This window comes from Neophocaena asiaeorientalis, unplaced genomic scaffold (assembly GCF_003031525.2).
Source record: "Neophocaena asiaeorientalis asiaeorientalis breed wild unplaced genomic scaffold, Neophocaena_asiaeorientalis_V1.1 scaffold327, whole genome shotgun sequence".
Taxonomy (NCBI): domain Eukaryota; kingdom Metazoa; phylum Chordata; class Mammalia; order Artiodactyla; family Phocoenidae; genus Neophocaena; species Neophocaena asiaeorientalis.
Window position 1 is genome coordinate 3,381,260 of NW_020174560.1, and position 16,826 is coordinate 3,398,085.

Consider the following 16,826-nt stretch of genomic DNA (forward strand, 5'->3'; position numbering starts at 1 on the left):
ACAGGCACGTTAGGATATTGGTGTTGCAGAGAAATACGACCTCCAAGGCATGGACAGCTTTTATCTCCTGTAGAGAGAATGATCTTCCTCATGTGGGATAGTCTGTTTCTCTTTGTAGGGTAAGGGGCTGCCTAGATTAAGGCGGATAAAGACACTGCTTTGCACTGAGATGGCATCCTTTTTTTTTGGCGGTATGCGGGCCTCTCACTGCTGTGGCCTCTCCCGTTGCGGAGCGCAGGCTCAGCGGCCATGGCTCACGGGCCCAGCCGCTCCGTGGCATGTGGGATCTTCCCGGACCGGGGCACGAACCCGCGTCCCCTGCATCGGCAGGTGGACTCTCAACCACTGCGCCACCAGGGAAGCCCAAGATGACATCCTTTTTGCTGGAGCATCTTCAGCCCTTGGAATACTGTGGTTGCCCAGGACCACTGCTGGGGGTGGGCTGATTCAGTTTGGTGTCCGAGAAATCTGAAAAAAGTAGAATCAATAGTAACTAGTCTTTAAATTTACAAGTGTGCTTCTTGCCTTTTCCAAGTGTTTTTCCTTCTGTTTTGTCTGCGGGACAGGCAGGAAAGGTTTGATTCCCGTTCATGGCCAAACCGAGAGAGTGCAGTGACTGGTGGGGCAGGGCAGGCGGCGGGGAAGGGGGAAGAGGGAATTTGTCTGCCTGTCGTTCCAGCCCCGTGCTAAGCATGTTTCACGTGTTAGCTCTTTTAATCCCATTTTATAGAGGGAGAAACTCAAGGTCAGAGAAGCTTAGTCACTTGTCATGGTCACGTAGTATATACGTGTCAGAATGGAGATTCCTGGGTTCCTCTTTCTGCTCTATCACTGGACCTGCTCTGGGTGCTGGGATTGGAACCTGGCCCTCCCATCTCCAGAATCTCCAAATCGATGCTCTTTTCTGCCTCTAAGGATCTCTTTGGTTTAGAAAGATCACCCTCCCTGTCCTGAGGGGTGAGACATTTAATAACAGGTAGAGGGACTGGCTCACGATTACCTTGGCTTCTCTCTTTTACTGCAAACCCTTCTTTGGGTACCCTGTTTCCCTCAAAGCAACTTCCTTGTGGCGGGTGGCAGGGACCAGACCAGCACCATCCTGGGAGGGGAATTTGACTTGTTTTTGTTTCTTGACAGGTAAAATTTATGGCCCAACAGGTGGCTGAGTGTGTTCACCAAAGACGACCACGCCAAGGGTGCAATGTGCTTCTCTCTCCTTGTGCCTTCCCCACCTGCCCCGCCCTTTCCTCCCACCCCCGGGATGTTTCTGGAACAGTAGAATGAGTGACAGAGCAGGGAGGGACCTGCTCATGGGGAAGCGGACCCCAGGCTGCATGCAGGTCACTAGGTCTGGGAACCTTCTTTCTGGTTCATGCTTTTCTCGCCACTCTTGCCTCCTTGCCAGCATCTAAGTGTTAAGGTGACTCAGCCCCCCACGGTGGCCCTGCTTTTCTCTTTAACAGCCGATTGAAGAGTTGCTCCCCTATTTAAACCCTGTGGAGGCTTTCTGTTGCTTCCTGTCATGGCCCACAGGGCCTTCCCTGCCTGGCCTGGCCCCCCTTGTCCTTGCATTCCATTGATACCTTGAGCTACAGTATTTCAGGTTCGCTTGCAGCCTTTCAGCCAACACTGAAGATGCTACAGCCTCAGCTGGGGAGGCCCTTCTCCCCTTCCTTTCCTGGCTCCCCCCTGCTGACTTCAAGCCTCAGGTCACACCCAGTCTTGTGCCCCAAAGCCTCACCAGGCTTCAGTAATGAGCCTGCTACTTGACTGTAAACATCTTCAGAGCAGAGGCCAGGTCTTGGTCCACTTAACATCCATCAAGCCGAGCACCATGCTCGGCACATAGTAGGTCCTCAAAACACGTTCGATGAGAGAATGAGTGAATGAATACGGCTTGCCACCAGAGACAGCCCTCAGCAATTTATTTGCTTCTCTGACCCTCTGGGTCTGCATTCCCACTCTCCTGGGATTCAAGCAAATGTTTTTTGACATGTGCCAGGTGCTTTCACATCCTTACCTCTGGTGATGCTTACGGCAGCTCTGTGACATATAGGTATTGCCGTCACTTTTGCCCATGGCTCACCTGCAAGGGACTCAAGCCCAGCGCTCCCTGGTTCAAGTCCCAGCCTCCTTCTGCTCTGCCCTGGCTTTTCCCCACTCCTGTGTGCAGGATGGTAATAACGAGACCTTTCGTTGAGGTCTCCGTCGCCCACTTGCTCTCCCGTAAGATGGCCCAAGCAGCTGCTTACAGAGCCCTGTCTGTACATTGGAGTCATCTGGAGAATGTTGAAAAAATACTGACGCCCAGGCCTCCCCACAGACCAATGAAATCGGAATCCCCGAGGGTGGGGCCCATATCTGTAGGTTTTAGGGGCTCCCCAGGCTGTTCCAAGGTGCAGCCGGGGTTGAGCCCTGCTGTCCTCCGGGAGTGTCAGGGAACCTGCAGCCTGGTTCAGCTCCGTGGATTAGGTAAAACTTGCTCATCAAGAACTGATTGCCATGTGCATCTAAAATATGTTAATGATGGTAATCAAGGCTAAGGGTTAAGGCTGCCATTTGTTCTTCTCATGAAATCCGCTGGAGGGCCTGGGGGATGGGATACCTTGGCTTCGGAGCCTGCCTGCCAGCCTAGTTTTCATCCTTTCTCTCCCAAGAAGAGCTGTGTCGTTGTTCCTGAAGTCCTCTATCGACCAGTCTTCCCCAGAGCACAGTGGTGCCGTACTAAGCCTCGTTTTCCTTAACCAAGGGTCTGTCTTCTGTCCGTCCTTCCTCACATGGTTTTCAGCGTGCGCCTTGAGCTCTCCTGCCCGTCACGTGGAGGACACAGAGGCTCTTCTGGTTTCAAGGAACTTTTAAATGCTTAACTTCCTTTTAAAAGTTAATTAATTATTTAATGGAAGCATAGTTGATTTACAAAATTGTGTTAGTTTCTGGTGTACAGCAGAGTGATTCAGTTACATGCATATATTCTTTTTCATCTTCTTTTCCATTATGTTTTATTACAAGATACTGAGTATAGTAGGAGCTTGTCGTTTATCTATTTTACATATAGCAGTTTGTATATGCTAATCCCAAACTCGTCATTTTTCCCTCCCTGCTTTTCCCCTTTGGTAACCATAAGTATGTTTTCTATGCCCGTCAGTCTGTTTCTGTTTGGCAAATAAGTTCATTTGTATCATATTTTAGATTCCACATATATATGCTATCCTATGATATTTGTCTGTCTGGCTTACTTCACTTAGTGTGATAATCTCTAGGTCCATCTGTGTGGCTGCAAAATGGCATTTCATTCTTTTTTATGGCTGAGTAATATTCCATTGTATATATATACCACACCTTCTTTGCCCATTCATCTGTCAGTGGACATTTAGGTTGCTTCCATGTCTTGGCTGTTGTAAATAGTGGTGCTGTGAACATGGGGGTGTGTGTATTTTTTTCAAAGTATGGTTTTCTCTGGATATATGCCCAGAATGGCATATTGCTGGATCATATGGCAGCTCTATTTTTAGTTTCTTAAGGGACCTCCACACTGTTTTCCTTAGTGGCTGCACCAGTTTGCATTCCCCCCACCAGTAGGAGGTTCCCTTCCCTCCACACCCTCTCCAGCATTTGCTGTTCGCAGACTTTTTGATGATGGCCGTTCTGACTGGCCTGAGGTGGTGCCTCGTGGTCATTTTGATGTGTGAAATGCTTAACTTCTGGGTAGAAACTGCCTCTCTGGTAGTTGCTACCCAGACAACCTGAAATGTTTCAGGAAAAGAGTGGTTTGGGAAGGAGGAAGGGATGGTCAGAACCCATCACCTCAGCTGTGTGTTCAGTCCTGGGGCTTGCGCACGGGCTGGCTTCAGTTAACCCTGAGCACAGCTGTGAGTAAGACCTCAGGCACCTCTCTGCCTGGAGGTTGGCACTGGCGAGGCTGGAGCCAGGGGAGAAACTCTGAGGAAGGTGTGTGTTAGCGGCATGGGCTCGGGGTTTGGGTTGGCCTTGGTGGCTTGGTTCAAGGTACAGGGGCTTCCTATGGACCGTGGTCTTGGAGTTAGGATTTCACATTTGCCATCTCAGTTTGTGTTGTTCAGGCCAGGGCTTTATGCCCATTTTTCAAAGGAGGAAGGTGTCTCCCAGCGCTGTGGAGAGACTTGACCTCTTGTCATCTGACCAACCAGGGGAGTTATTCAGTATGTCTCAGTGTACACAGATGTGCTTGAAAACGTGAAACCGGGTGGACAAAGAATTTTAAACTTGTCATTATTGTTTCCCTTGGACCATTTCTGTCGGCAGGGTCACCTTGGACCTAGGCTCTAGCCACGGCGCAGGGACCATTGTGTTGCCATTTCTAGGGCCCTCCCCCTCACGGGGAGACCTTCTCTTTGTCTTCAGAAAAAGTCCATCCTGGGTGGGTGAATCGGGCTCCTACTGCTGGAGGGACAGGCACAGGTGGAGGGAACTGAGTTCATCCCAGCCTGCTGTCCTGTCTGGCCCTTCTTTCCCACCTCGTTCTGGGGTTTATTAAGAGTCTGCTTTGGCTGCCTGTCCCTTGGCTGGGGCTGTGGAGGCACCTCTTTCGTATGCAGAGATGCTCGGCTTCCTTGAAAATTCAGCAGCAGTAAAGGGTACTTAATTTCGCTTAATTCCGTTGCTGTAAAACATGATGGGTTTTAATTGCCTCTGTGGGTTGGTAATCATTTGAACCCTGGAGAGAGTCTTTGGGGCCTTCTGTGTACTGAGTCCATTACTCCGTGACAAGTATTGGGGGCCGGGGGCTCTGAGAGGGATGGACGGATGGAGACACTACCCGTGGTCGCAGAGCGGCTTGGGTACCTGGGATGATGGTGTGACGGCCAGCCAGCCACCTTGCTCAGCATCAGGTTATGATCCTTAATTTCCTGTGCTTTCCAAGGCAGCACTCCATCTCTGCACCTTTTTCTGTTATCCCCCGGCCCCCAGTCTGAGTGCCACTGGCTAGGATATTACTCTCTGATACTAATCTGTGGACAGGTCACCCTCTCTGGCTACAGATTTTCCCCCCAAGGGTAAGAGGAAGTAGTATTTTTTAAATTAGCCTGGGAGGGAGCTGGGTGAGGGCTTGGAAAGGACTGGGGAGTCAGCTCCCTGCTGAAGCAGCCTGATCACCTTCATTAGGAGGTCACACTTTCTTTTAGGTGAGTTACTGTTTTAATCAGAGGTAATGCTGTAACCTGGCTATGTCGGCTAATTGTGTATACATTATATTCTAGCCCCATATAGATGAAGGCTATTCTTTTCCTTCCAATTTTAAAGCTATTTAGAGGGAATGCCAAATTGTAGCCTGTACAGTGGTGCTTTCTGGCTAATAGCTGCAGACGGGGAGAGGGAGCTCTAAGAAACATTTGGGATTAGATTTATAATTAATTTCCTCTGAAGTTAAACGAATTTCTGCCGTTGACAACATCAGATATCGTTACACCTTTGTCCAGTGGTCAACCGTGGGTCGATCGAGGCACATGGAATTAGCTGGTGGATGAAACAGGGGAAGCATGCTTTCTTGGACGCTTGGGTTTATTTTAAGCCCTTTTTGCACTCAGATTCTTGACTTGGGGATCTTTTGGGCCTGTCATTAAGAAAAACTCCAAAAACAGCTTTAGTGAGATGCAGTTCACGTGCCATGTCATTTACCCATTTGAAGTGTATAGTTCAGTGGTTTTGGTCTGTTCACAGATACGTGCACCATCACCACAGTCCGTTCTAGAGCATTTTCACCACCTCACAAAGGAGCCCCATACTCTTTAGCCACACCTCCTGACCTCTCCCTCAGCCCTAAGCAGCCCCTGTTCTACGTGCTGTCCCTGTGGGTTTCCCCATCAAACTTTCGTATGAATGGAGTCATACAATATGTGGTCTTTTATGACTGGCTTCTTTCACTTCAGACAGTGTTTTCAAAATTCATCCAGGTTGTAGCACGTGTCAGCGCTCCATTCCTTTTTGTGACCAAATAATATTCCATCCTATGGATAGGTCACATCCATCCATCCATCCATCCATCCATCCATCCATCCATCCATCGATGGGCTGTTTGATGGATGGGTTGTTCCTCTTTCTGACTGACAAACAAGGCTGCTGTGAACATTTTGGGCGGACACACGTTTTAATTTCTCTTGGGTACGTAGTAGGAGTGGAATTGTTGGGTCCTATGGTAACTCGACAGTTAATCATTTCAGGAGCTGCCAGACTGTTTGCCAGAGCGGATGCAGCATCTGACGTTCCCACCAGCAGCATCTGGCCTGTCTGTTTTGCATCTTGGCTTCAGAATCGAAAAGGGCAGAATCAGACTTGCTCCTCCTGGCACCCCCTCGTCTCCCTGTCCCCAGTTGTCTCTTTTTGCTGGGATGTCGCAAGTAAAGGTGTAGGAGATTCAACGAAGAGAAAGCTCAAGTTGGGGAATTCCCCGGTGGTCCAGTGGTTAGGACTCGGTGCTTCCACTACCAGGGGCCTGGGTTCGATCCCTGGTTGGGGAACTAAGATCCCACATGACGCGTGGCGTGCCCCCCCTCCCCCCCACCAAAAAAAGAAAGCTCAGCGTTGTGACGCCTCATTTTGTCACCCACTAGTGCTGTGTGACTTTGGACGCTTCACATCTCTGAGCCTGTCTCCTTGGCTGTGGAAGAGAAGCTGAGACCCGTCTGAGGACCGACGTGAGGCCTGAGGGAGGGCAGCTGTGAGGAGGGCTCAGCTATGGGCTGGGCCCACAGTGGGTCCACAGTGAGGACAGCGCATTCTGAGCGTGGAGGAGACGCGGACACCACAGCTGTCCGTAGAAGAAGAGGATCTGCTATTAGGAGGGACCCTGCCATGTGTCAACCCTGGCCCTACATGTTTTATCAGAGGAACTTAAGTCGCCTTTGGGCCGCTTCTCTTCAAGAGCTGGCTCTGCTCTCCTGACTCCTTTACCTTCCCACCTCACCTTCTGGGGCAGAGCCTTGACCCTGCGGCCCCTGCCATAGTGCTTGTGCATGAGTGTGACTTGCCTTCCCCGGGGGGCCAGACTCAGATGGTCACACCTGGGGTGTAGCGTTCTTCTCCCCCAGGGTGGTGGAGGCGTCCTTGTGGGCCACACCCCACCGTCACCAAGGAAAGGTGAGACTGAGGCCGTGGTGTCTGAGAGCCTCTCCCAAGGAGGTCCCCATGTTAGTTACCTGGGGCTGCTACACACTGGGTCGTTGAAGCCACAGAAGTGTTCTCTCATAGTTCAGGAGTCTACAAGTCTGGAAGAGACAGAGGCTCCCTTGTGGAAGCTGTGAGGGAGAAACCGTCCCTCGCCTCTCTCCTAGCTCCTGGGACCTGCTGGCATTCCTTGGCTTGTAGACACATCACTGCAGTCTCTGCCTCTGTCTTCACACGACCTTCGTGTGTGCGTGTGTGTGTGTGTGTCCCTTCTCCTCCTCTTATAAGGACACCTCATTGGATTTAGGGCCCACACTACACCTAGGGTGATTTCATCTCAAGATCCTTTATTAATTATAGCTGCAAGACCCTCTTTCCAGATGAGATCACATTCTGAGGTTCTTAGGTGGACATGAATTTTTGGGGGGGACTCATCAAGCCACTGTAGTCTCTTTTTCCACGTATGATTCTAGAAATTTTTGGAGAAGATTCCCAGTTCCTGACTTGTATTCTGAGTTCGTATGTTACATGAGTTTTGCCATCAGATTCGGATGTGATTGGGGTGTTGGTGTTGGCAAGGGGGAGGAGGGCGGAATGGAAGAAACTATTGGGAGAACGTAGGAATTTTAGAGGACAGGTCCCTTGGAAGAAACACCCTGGGGGAGGGGGCCATGGAGTTTGGGACTTCTAGGATCTCAGTCAGCCTTCCTAGAGCTTCTTTACCATTAAAGATTGGGCTTAATTCTCAAATGCAGAGTTGATGATACCACACAGTCTCATCCCAGATCCTGAAGAACAATGGGGCTGATGGACGGTCAGGTTTGCGAGAGCTCGCCCAATGCTAGCGTTCTCAGCCTTCCTGGGCTCTTTCAACCTTGGGATTCCCATAGATGGGAGGGCATCTGCAAAGAGCCTGCGTTCTTGGGCCGTGAAGATGGCTCGTGGTTTTTCACCGAGGGGAATTTGAACTCTTTCCAGGAGCATGGTTATGGCAAGAGCCGGCTGAGTTTCTCTGGGCCTCTCTCACACCCATTTAAGACTCTCCAGAGCCATTTCCTGCCTTTCCATGCATCTATTAGGATCAGAAATATTTGTTGTTGTTCTCTTGTTTTCTTGTGTGACAACTGATATCTTTGGGCCAGTGCTGTTGGAGCTGAAATTTCCTCTTCGATCTCATCATAAAAGATTCTAATGCCTCCACCCTCTGCTTTCAACACACACACACACACACACACACACCTGCTTTATTCGATTTTATAAAAATACAGCCAGTGGCTCCACTCTGAGTGGCCATTTCGATGGAAACACATTTTTTTAAAAGGGAATTTTTGAAACTCAAAAAAAAAGCCAGCTCTCTGGTTAGAGGCAGGAAGGTGGAGTGTTCTTTGCAGCTCTAGTTAGCAGCTGGCTTTGGCCAGTTCTTATGTGTAAACAGCAATTTCCCGAACTGGAATGGATGCTGGGGTTTTCTTTCTGGAGCCAAGAGTTGTGTGGAGAGCAGTAGTGTTTAGTTAAATTACGGGTCCAGATACAAAACTTTGCAGCAGTGATTTGTGACAGCCCAAACCCTCCCCATGCCCCTATGCGTGCTACACACACACGCACACACAACACACACACGCCTTCCCAGAATGCCGCCCTAGACCATAAAAGAAGGCATCTGCTAGGGGAGGGGCTGTCCCCAAGGGTGTAGGGCCCTCGCTCTGGGTGCAGCCTTCCACCAAAAACTCCAAGCCAAGGATGTTTCAGACCCATTTCCTTGTGGATTTCGGACTGAGCTCTCTCTGGAGCATATGGGTGGCTCTCTCCATCTAAGTGTGCTGTGGAGGCCCTGAGCCTTTTGGTGTGCAGTAGCTGTGTGTCGGTGTGAAGGCTGTGGGTTGGGAACCAGTTACCCGAAGGGCCTAGCACAGGAAGAAGACGCAGGTGGCTCTCTCCACTGTGGGCAGAGAGGACTTTTTATAACACAGAGGGCTATAGAGTCGGGGGCCAGTGTGTAAGTGGTCCTGCTTGCTGTTTCCAGGGTCAGAGAGGGTTAAAGGTCTGGGGTGCTTTATGGTTCCTGGGGCACATAGAAGCCAAGACTCAAGGATTGGGAATAGAGAGGTACCCCCAATACACACACACACACACACACACACACACACACACACGCACGCACACATGTATACAGAAATGAAACCTTGACAGTATTGATGGGAATTTGAGGACCTCCGTTTAGTCCACTGAGACCTTGGACACCACGTCCCCACGCTGGCCCCTTCCTGCTGTCCTAAGGAGCCATGGAGGTGGGAGGGAAACGGAGGAAAGAGTGTGTGATTCTAGCATTCTCTGCCTGCCCCCTGCGTCCCTCTCCAGAATGCAAATCATGGAGCAGTGTACAGCCCATTTAGCAGTGATGCCATCAGAATTCCCAAAGTAACTCACTCCCATTTTCCCCAGCGCCCCTGGCGGGAGGGGTCACCTGCAGAGCCCCATCACCCCCCAGCCATGCTGTCCTCTCCTGAAGCTGAGACGTCAGTGAGCAGCTAACCAAGTGTTGCCCATCTTCCCACTGGCCTCTTCACGTTTGGAAGGTTTTGATTAAACCAGCCTCCTTTTAGTGTTTGCTGAAGAGTGGGGATCTGTCTCTATATCTGAGCTGGTTCCTGGAGAGGATGTTTTAGTAACTTGGACACTTTGGCCACATTGTCTGGGGCCTGGAATTTCTCATCCTTGTTTTAAAAGAAGTGTTTTAAAGACTGTTTTGGGACTGTGTAGATTTATAGCTGGATGTCTTCCCCAGCATTTAGGGCTCTGTCTTGGCAGGTTTACGGCTGTAGGGCAACGGTGGAGGGTGTAAGAGGGGACCTTCTCTTTTTACCAGTTACTGGGGAATGAACATTCTGTTGACTTCTGTTATTTGGAATGAAGACACGTTGGTCGTTTAATTCTCTGCGTCCATGGGAACGTTTGGAATATATATAGGGCCTGCTGTCTATACCCACCTGGCTCTACACAATGTCTGAATGAGACCGTGGGGTTCATTTTATGGAATACCTCTCCAGAGTTTCTTTTAAGTTGCGAACTCCACGAGTGCATGTTTGTAGATCACATTAGTGTTTCTTTATAGATATTTAATTGCTTGGCTGGGGTTAAAAAAAAGGAATGAAAAATCTAAAATGAAGCTATTGGGAGCCTTTGCCCATCTGAAATCACGTAGAGATATAGGAAAGTGTTTTTGAAATGATAGTGGAAGAGAATGGGCAATAAGAGTTGATTTATCAAAGTGTTTGGTGGACGGTATCTTTCTGCTGCGCGTTTCTTCTGAGCTTGAAGGATGGATTTAGTAGCTGACTTTGGATTCAGCTGGTGACCTTTTATTTATCGTGTACGCGCTGTCCCGCCAGGCACTTGGGCATATGTTATTTCTAAATTTATTTACTTATTTTTGGTGTTGCCGCGCACGGGCTTTCTCTACTTGTGGAGAGTGGGGGCTGCTCTTCGTTGCGGCGCGTGGGCTTCTCATTGCTGTGGCTTCTCTTGTTGCGGAGCACGGGCTCTAGGCGCGCGGGCTTCAGTAGTTGCAGCATGCGGACTCAGTAGTTGTGGCTCGCGGGCTCTAGAGCACAGGCTCAGTAGTTGTGGCGCACGGGCTTTGTTGCTCTGTGGCATGTGGGATCTTCCCGGACCAGGGCTTGAACCCTTGTCCCCTGCATTGGCAGGTGGATTCTCAACCATTGCACCACCAGGGAAGCCCTGGGCATGTGTTATTTAATTTAGTTGCAGCAGGAACTTGTGTGGTAGGCTAATTATTATATCTCCATCTTAAAGGGGATTAACTTCCACACTGTATTTGAATGTGAGTTCCAGCACCTCGTACTTAATCTATTTGTTAAATGAATGCGTTAGGAAAGTTAGATGAGTAAAAATTGGCGATTAGTGAGTGTAGGGAGAGATTTAAATCTGGAGAGGGCCTGATGGAGCGTCACCGTGAAGGTGACCTTGATCCACCAGGGAGACTGAGGGATAAGCAGGGAGACAGATAAGGAGGGAGATGAACAAGGAGCTGGATAAGATGCCCGCCAGTTAACCGGAGGTTCTTGGATCTCGGAGGTGTGGACACTGGTGGGATCTTCATAGAATGTCCTCACGTACATTATCTCATCAAATTTCTCATTCATCTGAAAAGAGATGAAAAAATAGTAAATAACAGTTTTAAACACACATGCAAACCACCGCATGGTGGCCAGTGAGATGTATGAGAGTCACCAGGACGGTGTCCTCCTGAGACAGCACAGAATGTCCACTACAAAGGTATTCCAGGTTGGGGGTCAGTCAGGGGGCTGAGGTGGCATGTGTCCCCTCTGGGAACTGCTGAGTTAAAGTGTGAGATCCCTGAGGTCTGGGAGCCTCCCTGTCGGGCCCACCATGCTCACAGATTCGGGGGAGTTCAGGGTTAGGCGGGGCAGGGAGCTCTGGTCCAGGACTTCACGTGCAGAGCACAGAAGCCAGCCCTCAGGCGAGTGCTGTCCAGGGTCACATCCAGACTTAGACACAGAAGCCAGGTTTCCAGAGCCTTTCACACTCCTTAGAACAGCCTGCCCGGGACTGCTGTGCCCTTAGGTGTCACTCCACTGAGTCTCTACTGTTGGGAATGGGTTGGTTGGTTCATTCTCTCCACACATGTGTCAGGAGACTCGGTGATACGTGATCCAGGCAGCCACGGCCCCCATACTTAGGCAACCTACATCGACTTTTTTTAAAAAAAATTAATTAATTTATTTATTTTTATTTTTGGCTGTGTTGGGTGTTTGTTGCTGCGTGTGGGCTTTCTCTAGCTGCACTGAGCAGGGGCTGCTCTTCGATGTGGTGTGCAGGCTTCTCACTGCGGTGACTTCTCTTGTTGTGGAGCACGGGGCTCTAGGCGCACAAGCTTCGATAGTTGCAGCACGTGGGCTCAGTAGTTGTGGCTCGCGGGCTCTAGAGCGCAGGCTCAGTAGTTGTGGCACACGGGCTTAGTTGGTCCGCGGCACGTGGGATCTTCCCAGACCAGGGCTCGAACCCGTGTCCCCTGCATTGGCAGGCATATTCCCAACCACTGCGCCACCAGGGAAGTACCCCCTGCATCGACTTACAATAGACATGTGTGACATTGTGGCTGTTTCTTTTTTTTTTTTTAATGTTTTCAGATTCCTCTCATTCATTCATTTTTGGGTTTTAGTCTTGCTTTTCTTTGTATGTTCTCATCAAACATTTTTCCCCAGAGCTTTATTGGGGTGTAATTAACAAATAAAATGGTAAGATATTTAAAGCATACAATGTGATGATTTGAGGTATGTATGTATTATATATTGTGACAAGATCTAGCCATTGAGTTAAGACGTTGTGTTTTTATTATATGCAACCAAACTGGTGAGACCCTGTATCCACTGAGTTTTAAAAATTTTTATTTGACATTAAAGAAGAACAAAAAAAGAAAAAGAAGAAAACAACCACAAACCCCACACAGCCTAACTTAGTCTTCAGAATAAAATTTATTGTATTTTATTGTCTTTCACTCTTCTATGTAAGATTATTGGTCCCACTCTGAAGAGTGGACATCATCGAGTTCCCTCCTCCCTTTGCTTTAGGGCTGGTGGGATTCTGAAATGTGGCCACTGCAGAAATTCGTTTGTTTTTGCATCCACCAGACTTCGGCTGTGGGCTTCTGTGTGCCTGGCCCTGTGTTTGCACCCCGGGGGGTACCGAGAGGAGTCAGGAGCCCACGGTCTGGGGGAGGAGGTTAGAACGAAGGCAGGGTTATCACTCACTTCAGTTCGAGGTGGAAAGTAGTGAGTGTGTGAGAGGCAGAGGGGCGCAGCGTCTGGGGTCCAGAAGCAGGAGAAACAGCTTCTGGGTGGGGCGACTATACAGGTATTTTGAATTTGGGAGAAGGGCACTGGATCTCGGAGGAAAGTCAGAACTTGGCAAGGGGAGGTGCAGGAGTGGAGAGGTCTCCCAAGGAGCAGGACCTGCGTGGACAGAGGTGTGGAGGCCTGGGGACCAGCTGCGCTCGGCCGAGTGTAGGACAAATCAAGGTGAATGGTGAGAAATCCAGAGGGGAAGGAGCCCTGGGGGCCGGGCTTGGAGGGCGGTCCCAGTGTATGAGGTCCTGTCTGTCCTGTTGGCAGACATAAGCCAGCACCCAGAACGGCTCGGTGTAGGCAGTCTGCACGTGGGTTTGAATTATGTGTGAGTTTCTTATGGACACACTTTATGGGTACTTTCAGGGCAGCAGACCTTTATGCACGTAGTTCTCTTTTGTTCATGTCTCCTAGGTTTAAAATAGCTTTGACGCGTGACTTAACATCACAGTGAGGCCGTGTGTTATAGCCAAAGAGGTTCACTCTCCATCTGTATGAAACTCGAGCTTTCAGGTTGCGGCCTGAAGGCCTAAGGTACCCCGAGTGGTGGTCTCCGGTATCCTGAGACGTCCACAGGGCCCGCTTGGTGCGGCTGGCATACTCCTAACATGGCCTTCCTCTCTAGAGAAGTGTGGAGAGTGGCTTGCTCGGCATCTCGGTGAGCGTGGCTTCAGATAGCCTAGTTAACCCATGTCTTCCTCTTGTCATTTCTTGCAGATGGTCACAAGAACAAAGAAAATCTTTGTAGGCGGATTATCTGCGAACACGGTGGTGGAAGATGTGAAGCAGTATTTTGAGCAGTTTGGCAAGGTAAGTGGTGCATTGAGGTGGGGCGGCCTGCTCAGTCCTTCGAGGTGGCTGCCGTGGCCCCTGCCTTTGCCACAGCTGTGTCCTCAAGAACCTTGTCCTTGGACTCGGCCGTCAAGATGTAAATGAAATTTGGCAGGAGCTGAGATGGAAGAGTCTGGCTTGTGGTGGGCACGGCATCCCACGTGCCTGCAGGAGCAGACAGAGTGGCCTTTGAGTGCAGAGTCACTGGCATTTGCCGGCCACGTGGGGCCTGGGCCGGGAGCTGATGGTGGCAGCTCCTGGTGAGGGGTTCAGGGCTGTGAGTCACAGGGCAGGAGCTCCCGCAGAAGCTGGCCTGAGAGTTGGCACTGGGCTTCATTCTGTGCCCTTCTGGAAAATGCATTGAGAGAGGAGGCTCCCTGGGGCCCTTGCGGCTGAACCCTCCCCTGTCCAACGCCCGAGGAAACTCAGGGAAGATGCTGGGCTCGTACCTGTCAGAATGTCGGTGAGACAGCAGTACAATTATCCCCTGGGCTCTGCTGCGGGAACGGGCTGGGAGCAACTCAGAATGCCCCAGATGAGTCAGGAAGTGGAGTGTGGGAGTGTGTGTGTGACAGACAGAGTCACACAGACAGACAGGGCACGTAACCATGGATGATTAATTCAGCCCTTTTCTAGTTGGTGGGGGGGGACCCACTGCCTTGGAGAGTGGGTTCTGCCCCAGGGTGACACGTTCCTCCAATGACTCTGTCGCCCCAGGGCTCCAGCAGGGCAGCTTGCTGGGCGCTGAGCCTTGCTGGCGTTTGTGTGGTGCCCCTCCTCCGGCTCCTGTGTCCCAGGAGGCTGGCAGGTGAGTGTGTGCACAGGGCCTACGCCTCCTGCATCTTTGAGCAGTTGTGGACATTGTCCTGGGAGCACAGGTGCGGGATCGTTTTCTTCTGTGTCTCGTCATGTGTCTCCCGCCTCCACCGAAGGACTGATGTGGCAGAGGGCTGCCGAGGCATCCTGAGAAAGCCCCGCGGCTGTTCTAAGCTCTGCCGCTCACCTGCCCCAGGACACCTGTCACACTTGCCCTGGGTGGTACAAAGGCATTGCTGCCCACTGGCCAGTCTGAAAGTTCTGTGCTTTTATTTGTTTGCCCAAGGCAATGGGCAGCTATGATCCCATCTCCAGGAGTGTCCAGTTGTGAACTGCCCTCTGGGATGAGTGCTGTGACTTCCGTTTAGCCTCAAAATAGAGATTTTCCTGTCTCTGGTATTAATCAATTTCTGCATGGATGGGAGACCATGCTTCAGAGAACCCAGCCTCCTCCAGCCCAGCCTTGCGTTTGGAATGGCACTCAGCTGCCCTTCTGGGTCGGTTATGAAAGACTCCTTCCCCACGGCACTGTCTGGCATTGCCGGTTGGGGGCTGATTCATTCTGGCAGATTCTAAAAAATAACTGGGTGTGTTGGTGGTTGTGTACACTATGGCGCTTCTCTTCGAGACTGATTTACAGCATTAACGGGGGATTGATCCATCCCCCAGCCCCACCCTGCCTAGGGAGAGAGACTGGAAATAACTTAAGGAGACAAATCCAGCTTGCATAATGGAAGGCTCTGGAGTGCGAACCCTCTTTACTACCGTTCTGCCTTTAAAACCAGGCCGGAGGTAGTGTTTGCAAACATGAGGTGGGATTTCTTTTTCGAGCCGTAACCTGCCTTGGAATCTCATGGGCCTATTTGCGGGTGTCGGGGAAGTTGATGCTGCCCAGATGGGCTGTTAGAATTTTCCACACAGGCTCATACTCACCACATCTCCGCCCATGCCCAGCTCTGGGTCTCTCCCTCTCTCTCTCCTTTCTCTCTCTTTGTCTTTCCATTGTTCTTCCTTAACACTTAGCGTTGTGACTCAGTCCACCGGCAGTTGGTGGGGGGGGGGCGGGCGGTGCGAGCCCACAGCAGTGACCATCCCTGCCCTGGGAACAGCCGTCCTCTTGACTGGGAGGCGGACACAGACTCTTCCCTGGCTTGGCACTCGCCGGGTCTGAAGCCGCTCGGTTAATTTTGCAGTAACGTCGGAGGGCTCCTGCAGGACGCGTAAACCTATCAAGTGTTTTATTAAAGGACTAAGGAGGCCATTGAATGTCTCACAGCCCTCACACTCCGTATAGTCACGTGTTAGTGGCCTGTTGCGTACGTATGCTCTGTGTGCTATCTGGGTCTGTCTTCAGAATAGCTTATTCCTCGTTCGTCCGGCGGCTGGTGCGATGTGTGTTCCCTTGTGTTCCCTTGGGCAGAGCCCACCACCTCTCGGGATTCTGGTGTAATTCATTTGACTCCAGAATGGTCAAAGGAGGGGAGACCCTGCTACTGGGCCTCAGGGATGCTGAGTAAATCCAGTGGCTGTGAAAGGAGTAATAGTAAATTGACAAACTGATCGAAGGAGATGGAAAACACACGCACACACGGTTGCATAAAGTGTACTGACGCATAGGCACACACTCCCGACTGTGTCAGGCTGTTGGGGTTCTTTTCAGTCGGTTAACTGCACATTGGTAAGGTATAATTCAGTGAGTAATTTAGTGAGTACGTGTTAAGTGTTGGATACGGGCCCGGCCCTTGACTTATGTTATCTCACTCAATTCTTCTCTGGGATGCTGGCGGGTATACTGCCCATTTTGTAGATTGTTACATGGAGTCTTGGTGGGACTGCACCTTTGACTCAAGGTCGCAGCCTTATGAAAGCTCACAGACTTCCGTTGTCATGCTTCTTTCCTCTTCCTCTTCCCGTCTTGCCTGAGGCGGCAGCTGTCCCGGCTGTTTATTTCAGGTGGCAATCAAGATGGGTAGGATCGATGTCTTGGGGCGCTGAGCTAAGGGAGTCTAAACATGTCATTACTGTAAGAGGAGTGGGTGCAGGATGGCACATTGAGAGCTTGAAATGACTCAAGTTGGAGGCTTGTAAACCCTTTTTTGCTTTTCTCCCACCTTCCTCCCAGAAGATTTACCCCCCCCCCCCCCCCCCCCCCGG

General features: G+C 50.6%; 1 protein-coding gene across 2 annotated transcripts in view; it reads left to right on the top strand.

Annotated features, from left to right (window-relative positions):
• MSI2 (musashi RNA binding protein 2) overlaps window positions 1–16,826 on the top strand; it is a 384,024-nt gene that overhangs the window by 118,194 nt on the left and 249,004 nt on the right. For both annotated transcript variants that reach the window (XM_024757692.1, XM_024757693.1), the window contains one exon: window positions 13,743–13,835. In XM_024757692.1, the coding sequence (XP_024613460.1) occupies window positions 13,743–13,835 (93 nt within the window). The remainder of the gene's footprint in view (window positions 1–13,742; window positions 13,836–16,826) is intronic.